Source organism: Indicator indicator, chromosome 37, assembly GCF_027791375.1.
Source record: "Indicator indicator isolate 239-I01 chromosome 37, UM_Iind_1.1, whole genome shotgun sequence".
In the NCBI taxonomy this organism is placed as follows: domain Eukaryota; kingdom Metazoa; phylum Chordata; class Aves; order Piciformes; family Indicatoridae; genus Indicator; species Indicator indicator.
The window spans coordinates 3331440-3354274 of NC_072046.1; the positions used below are offsets into that span (position 1 = coordinate 3331440).

A 22835-nucleotide genomic window follows, 5' to 3' on the forward strand; every position below is an offset into this window, starting at 1 on the left:
CACAGGGGTGTGAGCAGGGGGGTGCAAGGGGGTATAAAGGGGGTGTAAGTGTGCACAGACACATGGGGGAAGCATACAGGCAGGGGCACACATGTGCCGGGGGGGGGGGATGCCCATGCCGTGGTGCTGCTGGTGAGGGGGTGTGCAAATGTGTGTGTGCAGCAGGAAGACCCCAGGGGGCTGCTGGGGGTGCCTGGGCCTCACCATGCCCCTGAGCTCCCTGCAGGAACCCAACAGATGTGTGCTGGGCACTGACACTGCCCTAGGCACTGCAATGAGCTGTGCCCACCCTCAGCCCCCTCTGGGCACTGTGATGAGCTGTGCCCACCCTCATCCCCTCCAGGCACTGTGACGAGCTGTGCCCACCCTCAGCCCCCCCCCGGGCACTGTGATGAGCTGTGCCCACCCTCAGCCCCCCCTGGGCACTGTGATGAGCTGTGCCAGTCCTCAGTCCCCCAGGCACTGTGATGAGCTGTGCCAGTCCTCAGCCCCCCTGGCACTGTGATGAGCTGTGCCCACACTCAGCCCCCCTGGCACTGTGATGAGCTGTGCCTACCCTCAGTTCCCCCTGGGCAGTGCCATGAGCTGTGCCTACCCTCAGTTCCCCCTGGGCAGTGCCATGAGCTGTGCCCACTCTCAGCCCCCCCAGGCAGTTGCACCGCCGCGGTCCCCGGCCCTGACGCAGCTTGGTGCTGCCGCAGGCGCTGCCAGACCATTTATAGCAATGCTGGGGCAGCAAGGGGAGGGCCCTGAGCCCTGTGCGGGGCAGTGCTGGCACTCTGCGTGCTGGCATCCTGCGTCCTGGCACGGTGCGGCCCGGCTCTGGGCTCAGGGGGCACCCAGCAAGCGGAGGGGTGTGCCCAGAGCGGGGCTCCCCCACAGTGGAGGTTTCCCTGGGGGTGTTTCCCCCTCGATGGAGGTTCCCTGCACTGCGGGGGGTGCTGGGGGCTCCTGCTCCCCCCGAGCGCTTTGGAGGTGCTCTCTGGGTGGGTGTGAGGCCGCCGGGCACCGCCCAGCCTCCTGCTCTGCTCCCACGGGCACCCACTGCCTGCCTGGCACCCGGGCACTGTGCAGCTCTAGGGGGGACCATGCCGCATGAGGGTGCTGCAGCCTTGCACTGCATGCCAGTGCCGTGCTGCACCAAAGCCTTGCACTGCCCCCTCACACTGCACCACCACACTGTATCCATGCACTGCACCTGCACACTGCCCCCTCACACTGTACCTGCACACTGCACCCCTGCACTGCACCTGTACACTGCCCCCTCACACTGCACCCCCACACTGCCCCCCCACACTGCACCCCTGCACTGCACCTGTACACTGCCCCCTCACACTGCACCTCCACACTGCACCCCCACACTGCACCCCTGCACTGCACCTGTACACTGCCCCCTCACACTGCACCACCACACTGCACCCCCACACTGCACCCCTGCACTGCACCTGTACACTGCCCCCTCACACTGCACCACCACACTGTATCCATGCACTGCACCTGCACACTGCCCCCTCACACTGTACCTGCACACTGCACCCCTGCACTTCACCTGCACACTGCCCCCTCACACTGTACCTGCACACTGCACCCCTGCACTGCACCTGTACACTGCCCCCTCACACTGTACCTGCACACTGCACCCCTGCACCCCTGCACTTCACCTGTACACTGCACCCCCACACTGCACCCCTGCACTGCACCTCCACACTGCCCCCTCACACTGCACCACCACACTGCACCCCTGCACAGCACCTGTACACTGCCCCCTCACACTGCACCACCACACTGCACCCCTGCACTGCACAGCCATGTTGCACTGCATCCTAGCACTGTACCCTTACACTGCACCTGCACTGCTTGCTTACAGTGGACCCTGTACCCTCCCACTGTACCCCTGTACTGCACAGTCACACTGCACCCCTGCACTGTGCACCCCCACGCTGCACACACTGCATGCACTGCACACACGTGGCTGCAGACACACACACGTGTCTGTGTGCACGCTCTGGCCATGGGGATCCATCTCTCTGCACTGGAGTGAGGGTCTGGAGAGGGAGAGGGAGGAGGAAGAGATGGAGGAGGAAGGCAGGGATGGAGGAGGGATGGTGATGGCTGTTGGTCAGGCTGCCCAGAGGATGGATGTTGGTAGCCAAGCCCCAGCAAGGTCTCTTGGACACTCTCCACTGCTCCTGGGGGGGCAGCTGCTGTGGGGACATGTGCCATCCCCACTGGTGTGTGTGTGCCATCCCCACTGGTGTGTGTGTGCCATCCCCACTGGTGTGTGTGTGCCATCCTCACTGGTGAGTGTGTGCCATCCTCACTGGTGAGTGTGTGCCATCCCCACTGGTGTGTGTGTGCCATCCCCACTGGTGTGTGTGTGCCATCCCCACTGGTGTGTGTGTGCCATCCTCACTGGTGAGTGTGTGCCATCCTCACTGGTGGGTGTGTGCCATCCTCACTGGTGAGTGTGTGCCATCCCCACTGGTGTGTGTGTGCCATCCTCACTGGTGAGTGTGTGCCATCCCCACTGGTGTGTGCCATCCCCACTGGTGAGTGTGTGCCATCCCCACTGGTGTGTGTGTGCCATCCTCACTGGTGAGTGTGTGCCATCCTCACTGGTGGGTGTGTGCCATCCCCACTGGTGAGTGTGTGCCATCCTCACTGGTGAGTGTGTGCCATCCTCACTGGTGAGTGTGTGCCATCCTCACTGGTGGGTGTGTGCCATCCCCACTGGTGAGTGTGTGCCATCCCCACTGGTGAGTGTGTGCCATCCCCACTGGTGTGTGTGTGCCATCCTCACTGGTGAGTGTGTGCCATCCCCACTGGTGTGTGTGTGCCATCCTCACTGGTGAGTGTGTGCCATCCTCACTGGTGGGTGTGTGCCATCCCCACTGGTGAGTGTGTGCCATCCTCACTGGTGAGTGTGTGCCATCCTCACTGGTGGGTGTGTGCCATCCCCACTGGTGAGTGTGTGCCATCCTCACTGGTGGGTGTGTGCCATCCTCACTGGTGGGTGTGTGCCATCCCCACTGGTGAGTGTGTGCCATCCCCACTGGTGAGTGTGTGCCATTCCCACTGGTGGGTGTGTGCCATCCTCACTGGTGGGTGGGTGCAATCCATGCTGGCAAGGTCCCAGGCCAGGCTCAGCATCATTCCCCCTCAGGGGTGCTGCCCCTTGGGTCTCCCTGGTCCCTGCTGATGTGCAGGCAGGATGCTGGCAGTGAGTGAAGCCACTCTTGGGCCAAGGGTAGCTCAAAGGCCATCGGGGCTGCCCCTGCCCTGTCTGGTGCCTGGAGGAGCCAGCACCAGGGTGACCTCAGGGGACAGTCCTCATCCATGGCCAGCCCCTCAAATCCAGCTCCAATTAAGCTGCCCAAGCCCAGAGCAGAAGGAACCCAGGGCTGGGGTGGTGCTGGGGACATAGCACCTTTCAAACAGCAAATCTGGAGTGACACCCCTGCTCTGATGGCACCCTGCTGCCCATCCCCAGGACCACCCATCACAGGCATCACTCTGAGAAGGGTTTAACCCCTGCCCTGCCCGGGTGCCAGCTCACAGGCATCCCCTGAACCACATCCCTGATTTCCATCACTTTCACCCCAAAACTGCTGGTTCTGGTTGAGCAAAACATTCCCTTGGCCCAAACCACTGCTTTGGATTAATTCCTGTTGGTGTCAGTGGTGAGGCAGGGAAAGGAATCCCATCCAGAACATGCCTGACCCTGCTCACCTGCACCCTCCTCCTCCAGCAGTCTGAGTGGAGGCATCTTGACCCTGACCATGGGAGACTGGGATGGGATGGGATGGGATGGGATGGGGTGGGATGGGTGGATGGAGGGAGGGGTGGAGAGATGGATGGATGGAGAGATGGAGGGATGGATGATGGATGGAGGGAGAGAGGTATAGATGGGTGGATGGATGGGTGGGTGAATGAATGGATGGATGGATGGATGGATGGATGGATGGATGGATGGATGGATGGATGAATGGATGGTGGGAGAGAGGGATAGATGGGTGGATGGGTGGGTGGGTGAATGGATGGATGGATGGGTGGATGGATGGATGGATGGATGGATGGATGGATGGATGGTTGGATGGTTGGATGGATGGATGGATGGATGAATGGATGGTGGGAGAGAGGGATAGATGGGTGGATGGATGGGTGGGTGAATGGATGGATGGATGGGTGGGTGGATGGATGGATGGATGGATGGATGGATGGATGGATGGATGGATGGTTGGATGGTTGGATGGATGGATGCATAGATGGTTGGATGGATGGATGGATGGAAGGGTGGATGGATAGATGGTTGGATGGATGGATGGATGGATGGATGGATGGATGGATGGATGGACGGATGGATGGATGGTTGGATGGATGGATGGATGGATGGAAGAGTGGATGGATGGAGAGATGGAGGGATGGATGGATGGATGGAAGAGTGGATGGATGGAGAGATGGAGGGATGGATGATGGATGGATGGATGATAGATGGATGGATGGAGGAAGAGAGGGATGGATGGGTGGATGAATGGATGGATGGGTGGGTGGGTGGATGGATGGAGGGATGGGTGGATGGAGAGATGGAGGGATGGAAGGCAGGCTCACAGGTAACACAGCAGTACCATGCCTTTGCCTTTGCCTTTGCAGTCAGCATCCAAAGGATGATGAAAGCAATGGTCCCCTCAAGGAGGGTAGGTGGGGCTGGGCGACCCCTACACACTGTCCCCAGGCAAAGCCTGGAAGCAAAGCTGGTGCTGTCTAGATCCCCTGTCAAAGCCCCAGACCCATCTCCACCAATTAATTCCCTCCCAATACCTCCCCTGGCCTTTCCTAGTTCATATTTTCATGGGAAAAAAATGATCTCCAGTTCCCTGGGAGGGCAGGGTTTAGCCTCTTCAGCCCATCAAGGTGTTTTGGCCATGGTCGCTGGCATCTCCTGATATCCCAGTGCTCCCCAGCTGCCATCTGTTGGGCGTGAAGCTGGTGTGAAGTTTGGCTCACAAGTGACACAATAAGTCACTGCTTTCAGTGCCACCTCCCCATAACAAAGCACAGCTCATCCCCGGGGCTGGAGCCGCCTGGATGGCTTTGCCATGCTGGGATTTCCTGGGAGTGATGGCAGGCTGTGGGCCAGAGCCTCCCTGCCAGCCTGAGGGACTGGATTGAATCCCCATCTGATATCAAACCTTTGAGGTATTAGATTTGTTTTTCCAGCAGCTGGTCTGTGGGGATGCACATCCCAGCTTGTCTGGGACCAAGGCAGGGATAGAAGCAGGGATGAGGAGGGCCATGGCTTGGGGAGCTCAGTGGTGATGTGTGGGGACTGCTTTGGGTCAGATCATGGGTGTGAGCTGGGTGTTCCTGCAGCACACCCAGCCTGTGCCCCAGCTGCTGGCAGTGCTGCTAGGCAGGGCCAGGGGAGGTGTGAACGCAGGGACACCACCTCATCATGGGCCTGTCCCACCCTGTGCTGCCCATGAGAGCAGATCCAGCTGCATCCTGGCACCAATGGGGTCAAAGGACACAGCCCTGCCACAGCCCTGCCACAGCCCTGCCACGATGTGCCCCTGCTGAGGATTTCCCCTTTTCCTGTGTGCTGGGGGTGGGGGGTGGGATGGGGAGCGGAATCCCCTGGGATGTGCCTGTTGATGGGGTGACTTGGGGGCCACACTCCAGCCTGGTAAGGGCAGGGGGGCCAGGGGGAGCAGGATCCCCAGGGATACAGCTGTTGGTGGGGTGACCTGGGGGCAACACTCCAGTCTGGCTGGGGTGGGTGGCCATGGGGAGCAGGGTCCCCTGGGATGTGGTTATTGATGGGGTGACACCAGAGGCAACACTCCCGCCTGGCTGGGGTGGGCAGCCATGGGGAGCAGAGTCCCCTGGGACGTGGTTATTGATGGGGTGACACCAGGGGCCACCGTGGAGCACACTCCAGCCTAGTCCTCCCCGATCGACCCCACGGGACACGTCACCCCACGACAGCCACCTACGGCCACTGCGCATCCCGCAGGTGCCCCCCGCCGCTGCCCAGTGCCCAAGACCCCGCCCAGGGCCCTCGCTCCGACCCGCCGCGGGCCCCCGCCCGCCACGTGCAGCCCCGCGAGCCCAGACCACGCCCTCCAGCCAAACCACGCCCCCCGCCTGTTCCCCACCCACCCCGGCAGCAAGCCCCGCCCCCTCACCAACCCCCTCCCTCCTGTCCCAGCCCCGCCCCGCGCCCTCCCGCGCGAGGACTGCAGCTCCCGCCATGCCGCGCGGCCGGAAGGAGGCGTGGCCTCGGCAGCCCGATTCCGGGCTGGCAGTGAGCAGCGAGCGAGGGAGCGGTAAGATGGCGGCGGCGGCCGTGCTGGAGTTCCAGCGCGCCCAGTCCCTGCTCTCCACCGATCGCGAGGCTTCCATCGGCATCCTCCACTCCATAGGTGAGGCACCGCCGCCCGCCCCCGCCGCGCTGACCGCCCCCGACCACCCGCCGCTGCCTCCCGCCTGCCGCCGCTGCCGGCTGCTGACTCACCGTGTGAGCCGGACGGGAGCGAGGCCTGGGCCCGCTCCACCGGCCCCGGCCCGGCCTTCTACACCGGCACAGGTTCTTCACCCGCACCGCGGGCTGTCGGGCCGGGGTCGGGTTGCTGCCCGCCGCCGGTGAGGGCTCCGCGGGCCCGGGTGACAGGGAGCTACCGGGGCGAAGCAGGCGGCCGTCGCGGAGCCTTGCTCGGGGAGGCTGTCAGCGGAGCCCCGCGGCTTGGGCCGGTTTTTCCTCCACGTTTAGCGCTGTGTTTCCCCGGGTGCGGGCGGAGGCAGCGGCGCGTGAGCTTGCCCGCCTGGGAGCTCCGGTAACGGCGGGCACGGGGCTGTGCGGGCTGGCTCTGCCGCTACCGGCTCTTTGCCGTCAGGGTTTGTCGGTTGTGCTATTAAACGTCTGTGTGTCGCGGCAGCCTGCGGCGGGTCCTGAAGGCTGAGCAAACTCCGCTGGCAGTGATGTTTCCGTGCTGACGCTGAAGCGCAGCCGGTGTTTAAATCCCCTGCTCGGCGCCACACAGAAAGTTGTGAGGAGTTTTCCTGTGCGCTCTGTCGGGAGTTTTCCCTTCTGCTCCTTTCGAGACAGATGCTGCTTGTGGCTGTTGCCTTGTCAGGGTGCCCTGGATGTTTATCAGTGCCGAGGAGATGTTGGTGCTCTGAAGAGGGTTGTAGGCATGAAGGGGACGTCCCTCTTTCTTTGGGGGTTGAGTCGTCCAGGGGCTGCCGTGGTATAAAAGATTGATTCTTGATTCCCGCGGGGTTGGTGACTTCCGTGACCTGCTGTCACTTCGCTGGGGCAGGCACATGAGACGTTTCCTTGTATCCCTGCTAGACCTTGACATTGCTGTGAGGTCATGGGAAGTTGCTTGTCCCTCTTGGTGTTTCTCTGGTTAATTAGTAGTTGGTGTCCTCCAGCCTCTCAGCCTACCTACAGCTCCCCGGCCAGGCAGGCTGAGACAGAAGTTAGCTCCTGTTGCTGGTTGGTGTCAGCTGGAGCAGCACATCCTTGCTGTGATACTTTGCTGCTTGTGAGCAAAGTTTCTTTGCTTTTGATACCAGGCTTGTTAAACCTTGGGGACTGAGAGGCACAGGAGCAGAGGGGAGGATTTGCTTTCCTTCTGGCACTGGGAAGTGGATTTTGACTTTGTGTAGATGCTGGACAGGGGCTGGTGGAGATGAATATTGACAGGGGAGTAGGTGGCAGGGAAAGAAGGGGAATGTTTGGTGGATAACTTACAAGAAATCAGTGCTATGTAAACACAGGTTGGGTGCTGCTGTGTGTCATTGGCTCTGAGGCATGCAGTAGGGCCAGAGTTACTCATGCTGGTACACAGAGTGATGATTAGACTCTGAGTTCCACGTGGGAAGGAGCTCTGACTCCAGCCTGATCCACTCCTGAGCGAGGGCAGACGTACCCAGCTTGCAGAGCTGATGGCTTCCTTCTGCATGTTGACCACAGGATCACAACTTCACACACAGAGCAGCAGCATCAGACATCTCAGCCCTGGAAATCCCATTGGATTCTTCTGTTTGGCTTTGTGGTTTCAGCAGGAAGGGGTCTGTTGGTAGGTGGTGTTTTGAAAGGGAACCTGAAGGGCTGGACTAGCTTAATGAGGCTGCTTCAGAGCTGAAATCAGAGTCAAGTTGGAGCATGCAGGTGTCTCTCAGCTGGGGTGAAGCCTTGGTGAGGTGCAGCTGAGGTGCTGGCTGTAAGCTGCATTTGAACTTTCCTCATAATCTGCTTTCAGGTCTCACAGCCAGGCTGAGTTCACCAGCACCTGTCTCAACAGTTACTTGTTTTGGTGCCTTTCCAGGAGCTGACTAGGGATGATTGTCTTTGAACTGAAGCAGCACTGAAGGTGACTTTTCCACTCTTTCCCTAGTGAAACGTGATGTCCAGGAAAATGATGAAGAAGCGGTGCAAGTCAAAGAGCAGAGCATCCTGGAGCTGGGGTCCCTTTTGGCCAAGACTGGGCAGGCAGAAGGTGAGCCTGAAATAAATAACTGAGGTAATGGTAAGAGAGAGGTGCATTCAAATGAGCTGAGTACCCTGATGGGATAGAAGGAAGAGCAAGTTGGGGCAGGAAGTGTTCTCTCAGAGACAGACAGAACCTTAAAAGTGAGGTAAACAACATAAAATATTAATCTCCTGTCACTTGGCTCAGTGGCCCAAGGGATTGCTGGTGTCTTGGACAGTTGATGACCCTTCAGTCTGTGTCCTTGTTAGTACCAGTGGCTAAAGTTTTGTTGTGGTTGGGGTGAGAAGTTTCCCTTCATTTGCTTTAAAATAATCCCAGAGCTTTGTGTCAAATCGGAAAGTTTGTCCCCAAAAGTCCTTTCTCAGCAGCAGCTTCTTTCTCAATGAATTGATTTATCTTCTGAAACATGACATCAGGAGATCCTTGTCCAGCTTCACATGAGCAAGACTTGACAGTCCTTCTATTGTGTGTGTGTGTGAAAGGACAGAGACAGAGTGAAGGCCTCTGTTCCGTGATTTTTGGTTGGAATCTGTTTGTGTCTTTGTGTCCTGGAAAGCTCAAGGCAGTGTGTTTGTTATTTTGTACTCAGTTTAATGTTGTTCCATGTGCTGAAGAAGCTCTTGCCTTTCTGGAGCACCTCAAGCATCCTAGGAGCTGATGCACTCCATCCATACAAAGGCAGTTGGCCATGGCTCAGCTTTGGGGACTTCTAACTGTGCACAACAATAATGCAGAGTGTGAGGTGAGGTCTGTGTGCTCTTAGCAGTCTGAGGGGAGCTGGGGAAAAGAGGCCAGCAGAAGGCTTAATCAAACTGAAATTCTAGTGCTGGAGGAGTTCAGGGGAAGTGCTGTGAAGGCTCAAGACAGCAGCTGGGCAAGGTCATGGTTCTCAACCACACACTTGGTGTGCACTGTCCAGTCTTTGTTTTGACTTGGTTGTTTGTTTGAGCCTTCTGGACACTGACCCTGCTGTGATTTTTAGTTGAACTGAGCTTGGGACAGGTAGATGCTCTTGGAGCAGTGCTGGAAGCAAAGGTGCTGGTCATGGGGAGGGACATTGGACAAGGGCTTGGAGTGATACTACAAGAGGGAATGGCTTTGAGCTGGAAGAGGGCAGATTGAGTCTGGAGATGAGGAAGAAATTCTTTACATTGAGGGTGGGGAGACCCTGGCACAGGTTGCCCAGGGAGGCTGTGGCTGTCCCCTCCCTGGAGGTGTTCAAGACCAGGCTGGATGAGGCCTTGAGCAGTCTGGGCTGGTGGGAGGTGTCCCTGCCCATGGCTGGGGGTTGAAACTGAGTGATCTTTGAGATCCCTTCCAACCCAAACCATCATCTCACCCAACTCTAGATGTCTGATTTCCTAGTGTGGACAACTTTTCTGATCCATGGATAAAAAGAAGCCCTTCCAGCATAGTAAGGAATTGGAACAGGATAAATGAACCCTGCTGAAAGTGTCCATTTCTCTGACTGACCTCAGATCAATTAACTGCAGTTCAGGTGCTGTGTGAGTGCCCTTTGCACTCTGCTGTTTGCTTCTGCAGAGATACCAGAGCATGGCTATGTTCCTCTGTGTTTGGGTTGAAGCAGGGGAAATCATCACAGGAGTCTCTGAATAAATGTGTGGCTGTGCTGCTAGAGGGCAGAAGCCTGAGAGAAGAGTTGTTGGGTGCATGATGCACTCAGTACCATGCAGCATGCTAGGATTGTACTGGTGAAACACTCAACAAATTGTAGTCAGCATTGAAGTGAGGCAGGGATCTACTGGAGAGAGTCCAGCAGAGGCTGTGAGGATGATGAAGGGGCTGGAACACCTCTGAGGATGATGAAGGGGCTGGAACACCTCTGAGGATGATGAAGGGGCTGGAACACCTCTGAGGATGATGAAGGGGCTGGAACACCTCTGAGGATGATGAAGGGGCTGGAACACCTCTGAGGATGATGAAGGGGCTGGAACACCTCTGAGGATGATGAAGGGGCTGGAACACCTCTGAGGATGATGAAGGGGCTGGAACACCTCTGAGGATGATGAAGGGGCTGGAACACCTCTGAGGATGATGAAGGGGCTGGAACACCTCTGAGGATGATGAAGGGGCTGGAACACCTCTGAGGATGATGAAGGGGCTGGAACACCTCTGAGGATGATGAAGGGGCTGGAACACCTCTGAGGATGATGAAGGGGCTGGAACACCTCAGGGCTGAGAGCCCCAGCTGGGGCTGTTTAATGTGGAGAGGAGAAGGCTGAGAGAGGATCTGATCAATGTCTGTAGGTATCTGAGGGGTGGGTGTCAGGATGAAGGCCAGGCTCTTGTCAGTGGTGCCCAGTGATGGGACAAGGAACAACAGAGACAAGCTGGAACCCAGGATGTTCCACCTCAACATGAGGAGAAACTTCTTCACTGTGAGGGTGCTGGAGGCCTGGAGCAGGCTGCCCTGAGAGCCATCTGGATGTGTTCCTGTGTCCCCTGCCCTGGGTGCTCTGCTTTGGCAGGGGGTTGGACTGGATGCTCTCCAGAGGTCCTTTCCAACCCCTGCCATTCTGTGGTCCTGTGATGGTTGCACAACTTGCAGCAGTTTAGGATTTAAACTGAAGTTGTGGACAAGTATAAAGAAGCTGAGTTTGCTGTGAGAGTGGCTGGCTGGTGAGGTGTGCAAGGGGAAGGTGAAGTGACTGCAAGTGGCAAGGTTAAACCCATCAAACCCAGGGGTGTGAAGGAGCAAAGGCAAAGTGTGTCAGAGGGAAGAGCAAGCTGCAGAGTCTGTTCTGAGTGGAAGGAAATGGCCTGGGCAGTGGTAAGAAGCCAGCTGTGTGTGTAGATGGGAGTGAGTCTCCAGGCTGTGCTTTCCTGAGCCCTGTGGTGAAGCTGGGGCCTGAGGAAAGGGGGTGCCACAGCTTGGTTTCTCCCGAGGTCTGGGGGCAGTGGTTGAAGCAGGTGAAGTGGTGGTAGGTGCAGTGGTTCCCCTGGCAATAGCAGGTGGGACAGCAGGGGCAGAAGGAGGTGTGCCAGCAGGACACTGAGGCTCCTTTGTCCTGTGGGAAAGCCACTGTCACCTTCCCTTCCTGTCTGCTTGCTCAGCTGGAGCAGGCAGGGAGGAGCAGCAAGCAGCCAGGGTCAGTAGGGTTGCCACAGCTGCTCACAGAGGTGCTGGCACCAGGCAGGGGCAGGGATTTCCATCTCCAAGGGGAGGCAATAATCTGATGCTGCTCAAAGCTGCTGAGGAACCTGCTGAGGCTGTGCAGTCTCTGGCCAGAACAAACTGGATCTCATTGGGTGTCCTCTCAGCATGTGGAGGAAAAGAAGGGTATCAGAAGTAGTCACCAGGGATTCACCAAGGGGAAGTCCTTCCCTGACAGGCTGGCACCTGCCAAGCTGTGCTGCCATCCAGTGTGGCCTGGAGGGCAGAGGGAACCTTGTGGAGTTCAACCAGGGCAAGTGGTGTAGGGTCCTGCTCCTGGGGAGGAACAGCCTTCACCAGTACAGGGGAGGGCTGACCTGCTGGGAAGCAGCTCTGGGGAAAAGGACCTGGGAGTGCTGGTGGACAGCAGCATGACCATGAGCCAGCAGTGTGCCCTTGGGGCCCAGAAGGTCAGTGCCATCCTGGGGTGCATCAAGAAGAGTGTGGCCAGCAGGCTGAGGGAGGTTCTCCTCCTGTGCTCTGCCCTAGTGAGGCCACATCTGGGTCCAGTACTGGGTTCCCCAGCTCAGGAAGGACAGGGAGCTGGTTGAGAGGGTCCATCAAGGCTTGTGAAGCTGCTGAGCAGGTGGGAACATCTCTGTGATGAAGAAAAGCTGAGGGGCTTGGGTTTTTTAGCTTGGAGAAGAGAAGACTGAGGGGGAATCCTCTCACTGCTGATCAGTGCTTCAAAGGTGGGTGGCAGGAGGATGGGGCCAGGCTCCTCAGTGGTGCCCAGGGACAGGGCAAGGGGTAGGGAACACAAACTGGAACACAGGAATTTCCACCTAAACATGAGGAAGAACTTCTCTACTTCGAGGGTCACAGAGCCCTGGAGCAGGCTGCCCAGAGAGGTTGTGGAGTCTCCTTCTCTGGAGAGCTTCCAACCCCCCCTGGGCCATTGTGCTCCTGGGCAAGCTGCTGTGGGTGCCCTGCTGGAGCAGGGGCTTGGTCTGGATGAGCTCCAGAGGTCCCTTCCAGCTCCTGTCATTCAGTGATTCTGTGATTGTAGCTTTTGCTGCACAGAGTGGAATTTCTCTGATGGACTGAGGTGTTGCAGTGGCTTCTTCACTGCTTTGAAGTGACAGCTTCCCAGAGGTGTCCTGCAGCTGTGGTTTGGGAGTTCCAGCTGTGCTGCCTGGCTGAGGGTGTAACCTCTGTTGAACTGTGGGCTTTGGTTAAAAGAATAAGAGTGAGAGAAATGAGACTCTTTAGCTGACTGAAAGGGACTGGGGACTGAACTGGGAGATGAATTCCTTGTTTTAGGACAGTCCCTTTTTTTTTTTTTTTTTTTTTTTTTTTTTTACAGCCTTGCTTGCAATTGCAGGATTGGAATAGCTCTGCTCAGGAATTTGGGTTCATGGTAGCTCTTGAAAATGCTTTCTGTGAGGATGAGCAGCAGGCTTCAGTTTCCTGAGCTGCTGCTCATCAATTCTCCAGAGCTGTCAATCACAGTCCTTTGCCAAGCATTGCTTTCACTTAAAAATCCCTAAAATCCTAAAAATAGTTGACAGCTACAGTGGTAGGAAAGAGCAATTTCTCTGGGAACTTTGAGCTTGCCTCTCTAAACCTGCAGTTCCCACACACAGAGACAGCTTCTGGCTGTTGACTTCCAGTCTGCTTTCTGGGCAGCTCTTGGGCAGCTGTTGAGCAGGGCAATGGCAAGATCAGTTCTGCAGGAAAAGCTTTTCCTTTTTTACTCCTAAATGGAGTTTTCTTTCCTGCACGGAAGGGTGTGTAGTGCCCTGATAAACCTGCTTTGGCTGGGCCTGAGGAGCTGGTGCAAGGCAGCCATGTGCAACACAACCTTGTACTAGCTGGGAGTGGATGGATCTCAGCAAGAGTCTTGCTGGTAGCCTCCACCATCCCAGTGGCCTCCCCTGACCTTGTTCTAGTTGATCAACAGCTGGCTGAGCATGAGCCAGCACTGTGCCCAAGAAGGCCAAGAGTGCCCTGGCCTGGTTCAGGAATATTGTGGCCAGCAGGACCAGGGCAGGGATCATGCTCCTGTACTCAGCACTGGTGAGGCCATGCCTTCAGCACTAGGTTCAGTTTTGGGACCCTCACTGTAAAAAACAGACATTTTGGGGCTGGAGCAGGTCCAGAGAAGGGCAACAAAGCTGGCCTGGAGAACAGGGCTGGTGAGGAGCAGCTGAGGGGCCTGGGGTTATTTATCCTGGAGAAAAGGAGGCTGAGGAGAAACCTTTATCATTTTCTACAACTCCCTGAAAGGAGGTTGGAGCCAGGTGGGGTTGGTCTCTTCTCCCTAGTTAGAAGTGATAGGATGAGAGGAAGTAGCCTCTGGTTGCACCAGGGGAGGTTTAGATTGGACATCAGAAGAAACTTCTTCACTGGGAGGGTTCTCAAAGGCTGGCACAGGCTGCCCAGGGAGGTGGTTGAATGCCCATCCCTGGAGGTGTTTCAAAGAGGCAGAGATGTGGTGCTGAGGACCATGGCTTAGCAGCAGTCTTGTTAAGAGTTAGACCCTGGTTGGACTGGAGGATCTTGAAGATCTTTTCCACCCTAAGCAATTCCATGATTCAGTGCCTTGGTAAGACGCTGCAAGCCAGGCAGATTGCTGGGGGCAGAGCTCAAAGCTGAGCTGTGGCCTGGTGAGAAGCAGACTTGGCCCTTGTGTTGAGTGAGAGGTTTTCAAGTGCTTGTGTTAGGCAAGAGCACAAGAATCAGCTTCTGGGCAACTCCAGCATCAGTGCTGCTTCTCTTCTCACATCCACAAGGAGATGTGAAGTCCACCTTGCCCAGCTCCCAGCAAGAAGAGGGATGCTGGGGAGCAGCTCTGAACGAAGCTGAGGTGTTGGAAGCAGCTGGGTGCTGCTGGCCTGGTGTTCTGTTGGCTCTGTGTGAAGCCAAAGTGCTTGACTTGCAAAGCTCTGTAATTTTACTCCCTTTGTGAGTGGCACTGCAGGTCAAGTGGTCCTTGGGACAAAGGCAGTGGAGGTAAAGTCATCATCTGGCCTGGGGCAGTGGGTGACAGCTCCTTGTTGAGTAAGAGCTGAGCACTGTTGGTCACTGAGGCACCAGCTTGTAGAACCACAGAGTCCAAACAGTTCTGTGGTGGAAGAGACCTTTCAGACCCAGTCCAAGCCTTAACCCAGCACTGCCAGGGCACCACCAAACCTTGGCCCTCAGCACCACATCTCCATGGCTTTGAAACCCCTCCCCAGACAGAGGGACTCCACATGGCACTGCCCTGGGCAGCCTGGGACAGGGCTTGGCAATCCTCAAGGGGAAGAAATTGTTCCTCATGTCCAACCTTAACCTCCTGCTGGGGCACCTGAGGTAATTTCCTTCATTGGTTCTTCCTTGGGAGAAGAGCCCAACCCCTACCTGGCTCCAACCTCCATTCAGGGAGTTCTAGAGAGGTCTCCCCTCAGCCTCCTTTTCTCCAGGCTGAACACCTTCAGCTCCCTCAGCTGCTCCTCCCCAGCCCTCTTCTCCAGACCCTTCCCCAGCTCTGTTGCCCTTCTCTGGACCTGCTCCAGCCTCTCAGTGTCCTTCCTGGAGTGAGGAGCCCAAACCTGTAGATACTGCAATAGTTGTATCTCAGTTGTAGTAAAATTTGCCCATTTGGTCTCATAAAGTAAAACTTGAGTTGCTCTTAGGCAGGGAGGGCAGTTGTAGCATCTTGGTTTGTTCCATGTGCAAGGTCCAAGTGGGCCATGGTGGGAAGAGTCAGGATGTGCTGCAGAGCTGTTTGGCAAATACAGCTCCTCCAGGGCTGCACTCCAGAGGAGTCCACTTTGTACTAAAAGTGCACTTCCAGGTGTAGAAAACCACCAGGACAGCAGTGGGAGGCTGGGACACAGCAAGTTCCTCTCCTTCAGTGCAAGGGAGGAGTTGTGTCAGGCCCCAGCCTGTTCAATGTCTTTATTGATGATCTGGACAAGGGGATTGAGTCCATCTTCAGTAAGTTTGCAGATAACACCAAGTTAGGAGCAGGAGTGGATCTGTTGGAGGGTAGGAGGGACCTGCAGAGGGACCTGGACAGGCTGGAGAGGTGGGCAGAGTCCAACAGGATGGCATTCAACAAGTCCAAGTGCCAGGTGCTGCACTTTGGCCACAACAACCCCAGGCAGTGCTCCAGGCTGGGGACAGAGTGGCTGAGAGCAGCCAGGCAGAGAGGGACCTGGGGGTGCTGGGTGACAGCAGCTGAACAGGAGCCAGCAGTGTGCCCAGGTGGCCAAGGAGGCCAATGGCATCCTGGCCTGCATCAGGAATATTGAGGCCAGCAGGAGCAGGGAACTCATCCTGCCCTGCTCAGGCCACACCTTGAGTGCTGTGTCCAGTTCTGGGCTCCTCAGTTCAAGAAAGATGTTGAGATGCTGGAAGGTGTCCAGAGAAGGGCAACAAGGCTGGGGAGGGGTCTGGGGCACAAGGCTGGGGAGAGGCCTCAAACACAAGCCCTACAAGGAGAGGCTGAGGGAGCTGGGGGTGTTCAGCCTGGAGAAGAGGAGGCTCAGGGCAGACCTCATTGCTGTCTACAACTACCTGCAGGGAGGTGTAGCCAGGTGGGGGTTGGGCTCTGCTCCCAGGCAAGCAGCAGCAGAAGGAGGGGACACAGTCCCAAGCTGTGCCAGGGGAGGTTTAAGCTGGGTGTTAGGAGGAAGTTCTTCACAGAGAGATTTGTCATTGGGATGTGCTGCCCAGGGAGGTGGTGGAGTCTCCATCCCTGGAGATGTTCAAGAGGAGCCTGGAGGAGGCACTTGGTGCCATGGTCTGGTTGATTGGATAGGGCTGGGTGATAGGTTGGACTGGAGGATCTTGGGGGTCACTTCCAATCTGGTTGATTCTATGATTCATCTAAAATAAATAGATTGGGCGGGGGGGGGGGGAAAGAAGGAGGAATAATTTTTGGATGTTCTTCTAACAATTCTTTTCCCATGGCTCCTGAATGCAATAGGAAGGAAACCTTGTTCTCAGCTGCTTTTCTTGGAATCCTCCCAAACTGAAATTGTTCTGATCCTCCTCTGTGCTTAATTGAAATAAAAAGAGATTTATCTCCAGTTTTGACTCTCAGGTTGGTGTAGGATAGAGCCAAGGTTTTTTGAGTACTCATTGGAGGGTTTGGTTTGGGTTTGGTTTTTTTCTTTGTTTTCTTTTTTTTTTTTTTTTTTTTCTTTGTAAACATGGAAGTGTGAGACCTGACAGGTGTGGGGGTAAGGCTTAAAATTCTGCTGCTCATCCCTGGAGCTGTTCAAGGCCAGGTTGGATGAGGCCTTGAGCAACCTGCTCTAGTGGAAGGTGTCCCCTGCCCATGGCAGAGGGGTTGAACTGGATGATCTTTGAGGTTTCTTCCAACCTAAACCATTCTGTGATGCTCATAGAATGCTAGGGGTTGGCAGGAACCTCTGGAGATCATCCAGTCCACACCCCAGCCAAAGCAGGGCACCCAGGGCAGGTCACACAGGAACACATCCAGGAGGCTTTTGAAAGTGTCCAGTGAAGGAGACTCCACAACCTCTCTGGGCAGCCTGCCCCAGGGCTCCAGCACCCTCACAGTGAAGGAAGTTTCTCCTCATGTTGAGGTGGAACCTCCTGGGTTCCAGTTTGTGCCCACTGTTCCTTGTCCTGTTACTTGGCACCACCAAAAAGAGCCTGGCACCTTCATCCTGACAGCCACCCCTCAGGTCTTCACAGACATTGATCAGATCCCTCTCAGCCTTCTCCTCTCCACACTAAACAGCCCCAGGGCTCTCAGCCTTTCCTCATTGCAGAGGACCCCAAATCATCCTCATAGCCTTGTGTTGGACTCTCTCCAGTAGATCCTTGCCCTTTTTAAACTGGGGAGCAGTGATTTAATGCCTGACCCCACACTGGGCCCTGCCCTGGCATGGTGTGGGGCTGCTGGAAATGTCCTCCCCCTGCAGCTGCAGCACTGTGACCACGGTGGGTTTAGCACAGGGGAGGAGCTGGGCACCTAACTGCTGCTTCTGCCACCAGATCCTGAAGCTGCTGCGTGCTGAGTGTTCCTCTGCTCCATGGGAAGGACATTTGGAATGTGGTTCTTGATAAAGACACATTCCAGCACCTCGATGTCCTTCTTGTAGTGAGGGGCTCACATTTAGCTATTAAAGCAGCTGAGCTGCTTTGGGAGCTTGAGACTGACTTTATATAGCAGCAAGGAGACTAGAAACAGAAACCTGGTAAGGGAGGGTAGGACTGGGGAGGGACTTCTTAGGGTGTCAGGGAGTGATAGGACTGGGGGGAATGGAGCAAAACTAGAAGTGGGGAGATTCAGATTGAATGTTAGGAAGAAATTCTTCCCCATGAGGGTGGTGAGAGACTGGCACAGGTTGCCCAGGGAGGTGGTGGAAGCCTCATCCCTGGAGGTTTTTGCAGCCAGGCTGGATGTGGCTGTGAGCAACCTGCTGTGGTGTGAGGTGTCCCTGCCCATGGCAGGGGGTTGAAGGCTGAGCCTTGAGGTCCCTTCCAACCCTGACAATTCTGTGATTCTGTGACTCATTGGGTGGATGTGAGGAGTTCAGTGTCCCTTCTGCATTTAGCAGATGCTTACACATTTAATAGGTAACTCTTCTTACAGTGGTGGTGTAATTGGGTGAACTAAAGCAAGGGGAAACCTTCCTGGTGCTGGTGGGGCTGGAGCCCGGCAGCCACCTTTGGCACTGCCATGTTCACTGGGAGGTGTTCCTTCAGGTGATATTTATCACTCTGCTTGGCCAGCAGGGGCAGGGAAGTGATTGTCCACCTGTACTGGGCACTGGGGAGGCCACATCTCACATCCTGGGTTCAGTTCTGTGCACCTCACTCCAGGAAGGACATTGAGAGGCTGGAGCAGGTCCAGAGAAGGGCAACAAAGCTGGGGAAGGGTCTGGAGAAGAGGGCTGGGGAGAAGCAGCTGAGGGAGCTGGGGGTGTTCAGCCTGAAGAAGAGGAGGCTGAGGAAGACCTCATGGCTCTCTGCAGCTCCCTGAAAGGAGGTTGGAGCCAGGTGGGGGTTGGGCTCTGCTCCCTAGTAGCCGATGATAGGAGAGGAAATGGCCTCAAATTGTGCCAGGGGAGGGTTAGGTTGGAGATTAGGAAAAATTTCTTTGCTGCAGGAGTGGTCAGGGATTGGAACAGGCTGCCCAGGGAGGTGGTGGAGTCACCACCCCTGGCAGTGTTCAAGAAGTGTGTGGCCATGGTCCTTGGGGCCATGGTGGGGCTGGGTTGAAGGTTGGACTCAGTGATCTTGGAGGCCTTTTCTAACCCACACAATTGCAGGTTCCTATGAACACAGATAGCAGAGTCCCTCCTTTGGAGCAGTGAAGCATGGAAGTTGTGGTCCTCCTTCAGAGCTCCTGAAGGACAAATCTTTTTCTCTTCATTTTGGACCTGCAGACTGAGACTCTTCTGTGCTTGACCCTTCTGCTTCTTCAGCCTCTCCAGGCTTCTACCACCCACATAGTTAAAACCAACCACCCAACACCCTAATAGGAGACATGAACCCAAAACCCCTTCCTGAAGAGCCCTTTCAGGCCCAGGTACTTGGGGGCTCATCCTCCTGCTTCTGCCAAAGCTGCCCTGGTGGTGTGGGGTTGCAGGTTGTACTCTGAGCTTGGAGGCCCCTTCCAAGCAAGCCCATTCCATGCTGCTTGTGCTCTGATGCCCAACAGTAGGAGCCTGCTGCGGGTTGTAACCGCTGTGTGAATCCCAGACGTGCTGAGTGCAGCTGTGTCAGGGGACACTGTGCTGTGCCTCTTGGTGGTGTGGCTCTGCTTCACGAGCTGGTTTTGTTTCTTTTCCCCTGTGCACAGAGCTGGGAGGGCTTCTGAAGTACGTCCGACCCTTCCTGAACTCCATCAGCAAAGCCAAGGCCGCGCGCCTGGTCCGCTCCCTGCTCGACCTCTTCCTCGACATGGAGGCAGCCACGGGACAGGAGGTGAGATTGGGATTCCAGCAGAAGCCTCTTCCTCAAGAGCCTGCAGCACCACTCTCTGACCTGGTTTGCTTCCCACTGAAGAGTTGTTCATGTCAGGAAGTGCTCATTTCATGCACCTGGCTAGATTCTGTTACTGAACCAGCAGAGCCTTTCCTTCACTCACAGTTGTGTTCAGTGAGCACTTGCAGCCCAGAGAGCCAAGCAGAGCCTGGGCTGCAGCAGGAGGGTAGCCAGCAGGGCCAGGGAGGGGATTCTCCCCCTCTGCTCCACTCTGCTGAGACCACACCTGGAGCTCTGTGTCCAGTTGTGGAGCCTCTGTTACAAGAAGGATCTGGAGGTGCTGGAAGGTGTCCAGAGAAGGGCCACCAGGATGAGCAGAGGGCTGGAGCTGCTCTGCTATGAGGAGAGACTGAGAGAGTTGGAGTTCTTCAGTATGGAGAAGAGAAGGCTCCCAGGAGACCTTCTTGTGGCCTTCCAGGATCTGAAGGGGGCTCCAAGAAAGCTGGGGAGGGACTTTTGAGGGTGTCAGGGAGTGATAGGACTTGGGGGGTGGAGCAAAACTAGAAGTGGGGAGATTCAGATTGGATGTCAGGAAGAAATTCTTCCCCATGAGGATGGTGAGAGACTGGCACAGGTTGCCCAGGGAGGTGGTGGAAGCCTCATCCCTGGAGGTTTTTGCAGCCAGGCTGGATGTGGCTGTGAGCAACCTGCTGTGGTGTGAGGTGTCCCTGCCTGTGGCAGGGGGGAGGGAGCTGAATGATCCTTGAGTTCCCTTCCTGCCCTGACAATTCTGTGATTCTCTGTTTTCCGGCAGGCCTCATCCTGATGCAGGCTAGGAGGAACCCTCACCCTGGGCAGGTTTCTTATGTCTGTGCTGCTGACAGACACCCAGGGTTGGTGGGATCAGTGTTTGGGCCATGGGAGGTGCTGCACTGTGCAGGCAGCTGGGGGTAGTGGAGAGCTGGGGCAGTGTGTAATGGCCACAGCTGGAGGAGGGAGCATTCAGGCCTCTCAGGAGTTGGTGGGGAGGATTATTTCACGTTTTTCACCTGGAGAGATGAAGATGCATTGCACAGAGACACAGGGTGCTGGGTGTCTTACTCTCCAGAGGGCTTTTGAGGCACCTAAGTTGTTCCTCAGGTGAGAATGGAAAAAGTTTTGTAGCCACCAGGAGCGAACTACTTCCAGTGAGTCAACTTTGCCTCCAGAAAACTCAGTTGCTGTCAGGTAGCCCTCAGCTGGGAATTATTCCATTCCCAGTGGTTCCCCACCATGCAGTTGCCTTTCTTCCTTGTTTTTGTTGTTGTTTTTGTTGTTATTTTTGTTGTGTCCATGTGATTTGTTGGTTATTTGGGGAGGGAAGAAGAGCAGGAGCAGCTTGTGAATGAGGAGGAGCCTCTGCCAGGTGACACTGAGCTGCAGTAGTCCAGGTTGTCCTGGCACAGCAGGGCAGTCAGATGGAAAGGGGAGGCAGGGAGGACCTGAACAAGTGGTTGAGGACTGTACACAGAGTGACAAATGTCAGGCTAGGAGGGGTTCTGCCCTGTGCAGAGGCAGGTGAGCAGCTTGTCAGCCAAATCAGCACAGAAACATCATCCCTTAGTTCAGGTAACCTAGCAAATGATCCTTGCTTGCTGTGCAGTTCTTGTGGTTTGTGGTAGGAAGGGACCTCTGAGATCATCCAGTCCAACCCCCTGCTCAAGCAGGGCACCCACAGCAGCTTGCCCAGCAGCACAATGCCCAGGGGGGGTTGGAAGCTCTCCACACAAGGAGACTCCACAACCTCTCTGGGCAGCCTGCTCCAGGCCTCCAGCACCCTCACAACAAAGAAGTTTCTTCTCCTGTTCAGATGGAACCTCCTGGCTTCCAGTTTGTGATCCTTGTCCTGTCCCTGGGCACCACTGAGCAGAGTCTGGCCCCAGCCTCTTGCCCCCCAGTCCTTTAGCTCTTGCTGAGCATTGCTCAGATGCCCTCTGGGGCTGCTCTTCTGCAGGCTCTCAGCCCCAGGGCTCTCAGCCTTTGCTCCTCACAGAGCTGCTCCAGGCCCCTCAGCAGCTTTGCAGCCTCCACTGGACTCTCTCCAGCAGTTCCCTGTCTCTGGAACTGGGGAGCTCAGAACTGGACCCAGCACTCCAGCAGGGTGATGTGAGCAGGGAGCTCCTAACTCTTCAGGGGACAATAAAAGGCCATCAGACTTACTCTAAGGATCACTTGATGTAAGTGACCATGTTTGGATGCAGTCCCAGCTTGTGGCTGGGGAAGAACTTGGAGTCAGAGTGATGAGAATGTGGCCTTTTAGAAGTGAAATCCAAAACCTGAAGGAGTTCTGACAGCAGACCTGGGAGGTTCCTGCACCTTTCCTGGATGCTTTCAGGGATGTTCAGAGGGACATTTGCTTCCTCAGTGTGATGTCTGTTTGGGGGACTCCCAGGAGTCCAGTAAAGCAATGTAAGGAGAGATTCCTTCAGCTTTTAATGCTTCAGCTATCACTGTGCAATAAATTGCAAGCTTCTAATGGCTTTTCATAAGAAGTCCCCATTTAATAAGCAGTGATGAGGAGCTGACAAGTGCTGCAGTGTAGGAGAGCTGCAGAGCTGCTCTGACAAGGCCCAGAGGTGTTGGGAAGAGGCAGTTCTGAGCCCAGCACCTCAGGAGGGCTGATTCTGTATTGTTGGCCAGCACTGAATCAACACCATCTGCCATGGGGGTGGGACATGGCTGCTTTATTCATCCCTGGCTGAAGACGAGCCAGGGGTGCCCAGGTGGCCCAAGAAGGCCATCAGTAGCCTGGCCTGGATCAGCAATGGTGTGGGCAGCAGGAGCAGGGCAGGGGTTGTGCCCTTGTATTCAACACTGGTGAGGCCACAGCTTGAGTGCTGGGGTCAGTTCTGGGTCCCTTACTCCAAGGAGGACATTGAGAGGCTGGAGCAGGTCCAGAGAAGGGCAACAGAGCTGGGGAAGGGTCTGGAGAAGAGGGCTGAGGAGGAGCAGCTGAGGGAGCTGGGGGTGTTCAGCCTGGAGAAGAGGAGGCTGAGGGAGACCTCATTGCTCTCTACAGCTCCTGAGAGGAGGCTGGAGCCAGGTGGTGGTTGGGCTCTTAAGAAACAGGTGACAGGGCAAGAGGAAGCAGCCTCAGGGAAGGTTTAGGTTGGCCATGAGGAACAATTTCTTCCCCCTGAGTCTTGTCAGGGCCTGGCCTAAGCTGCTCAGGGTGGTGGTGGAGTCCCTGTCCCTGGAGGGGTTTCAAAGCCATGGTTTGGTGGTGC

The 22835-nt window shown here is 56.1% G+C and overlaps 1 protein-coding gene across 1 annotated transcript in view; it reads left to right on the forward strand.

Annotated features, from left to right (window-relative positions):
• The first annotated feature begins 6331 nt into the window (after positions 1-6331).
• Positions 6332-22835, forward strand: part of PSMD11 (proteasome 26S subunit, non-ATPase 11) — a 31444-nt gene continuing 14940 nt past the window's right edge. Inside the window, exons 1-3 of the mRNA XM_054396470.1 lie at positions 6332-6422; positions 8403-8504; positions 19445-19569. Coding sequence (XP_054252445.1) covers positions 6332-6422; positions 8403-8504; positions 19445-19569 — 318 coding nt within the window. The remainder of the gene's footprint in view (positions 6423-8402; positions 8505-19444; positions 19570-22835) is intronic.